General features: G+C 33.2%; 1 protein-coding gene across 1 annotated transcript in view; it reads left to right on the top strand.

Annotated features, from left to right (window-relative positions):
* Positions 1-4,382: 4,382 nt before the first annotated feature.
* The window catches only part of LOC143231322 (uncharacterized), a 21,621-nt gene continuing 20,491 nt past the window's right edge, over positions 4,383-5,512 (top strand). Inside the window, exon 1 of the mRNA XM_076465871.1 lies at positions 4,383-4,643. Coding sequence (XP_076321986.1) covers positions 4,383-4,643 — 261 coding nt within the window. The remainder of the gene's footprint in view (positions 4,644-5,512) is intronic.

Raw genomic sequence — 5,512 nt, 5'->3', positions numbered from 1 at the left:
ACATTTACACAGAAAACAACAAGATTGTAACATCTACACAACTAACAATAGGACATGTAACATTTACACAGGTAAGAACAGAACACACCTTTTTCTGAAGAAAAGTGAAAATTAAGGGTAAGATGATAAATCATTAAGTTTAAAGGTAAGATGATAAATCATTAAGTTTAAGGGTAAGATAATAATTCATTAAGTTTAATAGTAAGATGATAAATAATTAAGTTTAAAGGCAAGATGATAAATCATTAACTTTAAAGGTAAGATAATAAATTATTAAGTTTAAAGGTAAGATGATAAATCATTAAGTTTAAAGGCAAGATGATAAATTATTACGTTAAGGTAAGATGATAAATCATCAGAAGTTTCTACTTAATTTCAGATATTTTTGTCTAAGTTGTACACGTGACCGATCCACTCATTATTCGTTTTACATCATAAAATCTTTTCTCGGTTCCTCTTTTATAAGAATTTACTGATTGACAGTGAAGTGTAAAAACTGTGGACTTACTTCAGCGGTTAGTAAACAAAGCAGTCTCATCCATAGTTGTTTTAAATATCATAGTTTTTCATTTAACAATATTTTAGTCGAAACAGTAAAACTTGCTCTATTTGTTTGATAAGACCAGTCAGCGCTAAGCATAAGCAGGCTAAGTAATTGCTAAGAACTCCGAGTAGTTTATCGAGCACCCAATCAAGGCTTTTTCTAAAAATTAATTTCATGTTTTAGTTCTGTACTCATTTGAAAAAAAAACAAAGGAAAACACGTCACACAGAAACGATCAGACATTCGGAATTTCAGAACTGAGATACCTTTCTGTGAGGCATACGTGTAGTGTGCACGTGCGGTACGTGAGTACAAACAACTCTGTAACAAATGTATTTAGCGTCCATCATGTTGATTTATCTTTTGCTTTGTGAAAATGATGTATTTAGTTGTTTCTTTTTAATGGAATGGGGGAGGGATCCCCCTAATATATTATCAATGAACTAGTGTCGCTTGTGGATAAACTAATTATACCAAAACCAGATAGTTTAATAGCAGAGCGTACAACGAACAAAAACTAATGTTTCAAACAACATTTCAAGAAAAATATAATTATAGGGGGATTTTTTATGGTTAAAGTTCCGTACGGGGCTATCTGCATTATGAGCAATCAAGATGATAACTGAGCGTTCGAACGGGTGGGGGTAAATATCCCCCTCCCCAAAACACACAGTCGTACTCATACGTTCAACTTTAATTTTGTTTTTCAGGTTTACAAGAGGTGATAAAACAGTCCTTCAAAAAAAAAAGACAGCGTTGCAGTTGTCGATATGTCTTGACATTGCCTTCAAGTTTTATATTGCCCCCCGCTAGTGTAGCGGTAAGTCTACGGATTTGCAACGCTAATATCAGCGATTCGATTCCCCTCGGTGGGCTCCGCAGATAGCTTAATGTGGCTTTGCTATAAGAAAACACAAACTCAAGTTTTATAGGCTCATCCACAAAATAGACATTTCACACTACGATGTGTTAAATAAAATCAATATTTAATCTAAGTGTTAATGCTGTTGAAAACAGGTTTTGGTTTCTTTTTAATTTCGCCCAAACATACACGAGGCTTATTTGCGCTAGACGTCCCTAATTTAGCAGTTAAAGATTTGAGGGAAGGCAAGCTAGTCATCATCACTCTCCGCTAACTCTTAGGCTACTCTTCTACCAACGAATAGTGGGATTGTAGTCACATTATAATGCTCCCCCGGCTGAAAGGGCGAGCATGTTTGGTGTGACGGGGATTCGAATCCCCGTCCCTCGGATTACGAGTCGAGCGCCTTAACCACCTGGACGTGCCGGGCCTTTTAAAGAAGTATACTTTCCTTGTATGTTTATGTGCTTCCTACTCGAATTAGTTTTTTCAAATATATTTTTGTTTTACGCTATACTTTTTCGGATGAATCCAATAATATAGACAACATTGTAATTTAAATACATTGTTATATTGTGTGCAAACAATGACGTTCACCGCTAGTACAGCGGTAAGTCTTTGGATTTACAACGTTAAAATCAGGGGTTCGATTCCCCTCGGTGGAGTCAGGAGATAGCCCACTGTGCTATAGGAAACACACACACAAATAGTAAACATCGGTTTAAAACGTTAAAATCAGGGGTTCGATTCCCCTCAGTGGACTCAACAGATAGCCCACTGTGCTATAGAAACCACACACACACAAACAGTGAACATTTCATTGGTTTTCTAAGTGAAGGTTTTTTCGCTATTCTTTATAATTTTCTAAAACAAATTGCACCAACTTTCTTTAAACATGGAAAGGAACAATAGATATTAAAGCACATATAAGCTTACATCAAATATAATACAAGTGTTTTTCTTTTCGCTCTTGATCAGAGAAAATTTTGGGGCGAAGCCCTATCTCTTGAGAACGATTGTGTTTTTTAATGGAAATTTATTGATACTTGATAAGAATAGCTTCCTTTATTATTAACTCATTCTTTAGATCCTTTATAGTAATATCTTCCTATAGTATTAATCCATTCGTTAGATTTTATATCCTTTATAGTAATAGCTTCCTTTATTATTAACTAATTCTTTAGATTCTTTATAGTAATATCTTCCTATAGTATTAATCCATTCGTTAGATTTTAGATCCTTTATAGTAATAGCTTCCTTTATTATTAACTCAACTTTATTATTAAGTTTGAGTACTTCAAAAAATTCATCTTCCGTGTTTGGGTTGCGATCGTTCATTATATCAGTTGAAATCAACCCATAAATTTTCAATTCGATTGATATCAGGTGATTGACCTGGCAATTCCATAGCATCAGTTCTCTTACTTCTATGTATGTATGTGTATATTTTCTTATACATCGGGCTATCTGTTGAGTCCACCGAGGGGAATCGAATCTGTGATTTTAGCGTTGTAAATCTGTAAACTTACCGCTGGTCATTGTGTAGACTAATTATAATAATAATATCTAATAAACAACAGCAGGTATACAACACATTGTATGATAAAATGTAACTAAAATCATGAAATGTTAGTTATTTACAAAACCCAGTGTTAAAATTATGATTTGAGATCATGTTTGAACAGATCTTGTAGAGTGCGTTCTAAAAACATATATTTTAACATATTTTTTCTCTTATATAATAAAAGATACAACAAATTAACAACAATTTCAGGGGAGCCACTTTTTGTCCATACCCTGTGTGTATATACGATATATATATGTCCAAATAAAACTGGTAGAAAAAGGTTTGACGCACAGTAACTTATGACCTAAATGTGCCTCCTCTAATCTTTAAAGATTTTTGCGTAAGCTCCAGCACACTTAAGAATAATGTTTTTAATCCAAACTACAGTAATTAATAACTCTATCATATATTTACTAATTAAGTTTAATATGCTTCCCTTTACTTTAACATACACAAACATTCTTACTTTGTACTACAATTGGTTAAAAATACATATGAAACAAAATCAATAGTTCTTTATATTTAGGTTTATCTTGTCTTATCTACTTAAAACCTTTTAAAATAGGGAAAAATACTGAACATGAACATTTTAAAAATTGAGAATTTTTATTGTTCTAGTTGTAAAAATATCAAAATAATTTACTTTCTTTCCTCTTACTTAGAGATACAAATAAATTTAAGTCCAAAGTTTGCTCCTTTCAGTAGCGCTTACAAACATAATTACTGCGATTCGTATTTCCATAAAGCGATCAATAGTGTGAATGAAATAAGAAAATAAAACATTCAGTTATGTAATATCGTCAAAACTGGAGTTTATCACGTTATGTGTCGACTGTAGATAGTTTGAATTATAACAGAAGTTGGAAACGGCATATTAGAAAATATCGTTCAAAAGTAGCGTCGTTAAGGGTTCACTGCACACAAATGTTAACAAAACATTCATTTATTACTTGTCGCTACGATTTGGACAAAGAACCGTCATTAGGCTTAGCTGTTTAATATGAAACTAAAATTATATTACTGTTGGAGAGAATACCGGATGGCTCAAATGCATTTTCTTTTATTCTCAGTATTTCTGAATTTGGTTTTCTTTTGTATTATTTTTACATTATTAATTTTGACAAAGTTACAGTTTGTATGCTTTTTTTATTGTTGTTTTTAATGACTTGGTTCTTATAATTTGACTGTTATTTTGCGACATTGTATGAATAGAGTTAAGGCCTCATTCTCCATATTAATTTAGTTGCTGTAATTCACGCAAAATAGTAAATTAGAAAACAAACTACAGTTAAAGTGTAATACTAGTAACGTCTTAATTGTAAACAACAATGGTGCTTTTACGTTATAACATTAGCCTCCACTGGTTCTGAGAATTTCAGACCGGTAGTCGACGTTGTTCTATTGTTGATATGAGAGCCAGTCAGAGAATACCAAAGAGTGCCTATTGGCCGGTAGCCAAGCGAGTGTACCATCAACTGGCGCCTAGAACCGGAGGCACATCAGTCTCATTTGAATTAAAACGAAATCAGACGAAACAAGAGGCGACTTCTTGTCGCCATCCTTGCATCCCTCGACAAGCACTGCGCTATTTAATTCTGCGAGAAGCGGGACAGTCTATCTCCTTCACATGGGAGAAGACAAATTACTGTCTTCCTTTGGAGTGCGAGACAGTAAAATCGAACTCATGCTGCGATTGTGAAGATAGTATGCTATAAATAAACATCAGCACTCTGAATGAACGTATTAGCGAACACGAAAAAACCTAAGAAAAAAAGAAAAGAAAAAAATGAGGCTTCTCCGTCTCAGGACATACAGTTGTAAAACTATCTGACATTTCATCTTGATTGAAGATTTTGTTTTTCAACGTTTGATTACAATATGTTCTATAAGCACGTGGATATACCTCTCTTAACACTTGTAACAACCACATAGCTTCAGGTACGCGACACTTTATAACAGAGAAGCCACCTTCCGACGATTATTACGGTATAGATCTCTTGACGAACTAGTTCGTACGTTTAATAATACATTCACTTGTGTGTAACAAGGCGTGTGAAATGTTATAGCTTTAACTCACGCAAACCAAGAATCCACCAACGTATAAGATTTAGAAATGCTGTGAGATAAAACTTGCAAGTTGAACCAAATTACAAAATAAACATTACAATATGTGACGTAATAATCACTGGGAGAGAAGGTTCCGTTTATTTATTAAATATTAGAGACTGGTTGAATAATATATCGTTCAGTCTGGATATACTAGTGCTTTCTGAATATCAGGTATGTGAAGGTGCTAAGATAAGAAAATATAAGAATCCAGAGGAAACAAGTTATGGTAATTTATTATTTACTGAACGAAGTGTTTCTAATAGAAAATAATTATGTTTAAATTAAAATTCAAGTTAAAAGTATTCAAAATAAAGAATGAAAATAGAAGTGTATTAACATATTTCCGTTAAAAGTGGGGTAAATATGACATCACCATGACAGTGCCACACATATGTCTGAACGTTAATATCACTTATAGGTCGCTTATCTT

This window comes from Tachypleus tridentatus, chromosome 11 (genome assembly GCF_004210375.1).
Source record: "Tachypleus tridentatus isolate NWPU-2018 chromosome 11, ASM421037v1, whole genome shotgun sequence".
Taxonomy (NCBI): domain Eukaryota; kingdom Metazoa; phylum Arthropoda; class Merostomata; order Xiphosura; family Limulidae; genus Tachypleus; species Tachypleus tridentatus.
This window is presented reverse-complemented; position numbering and strand designations above follow the sequence as displayed.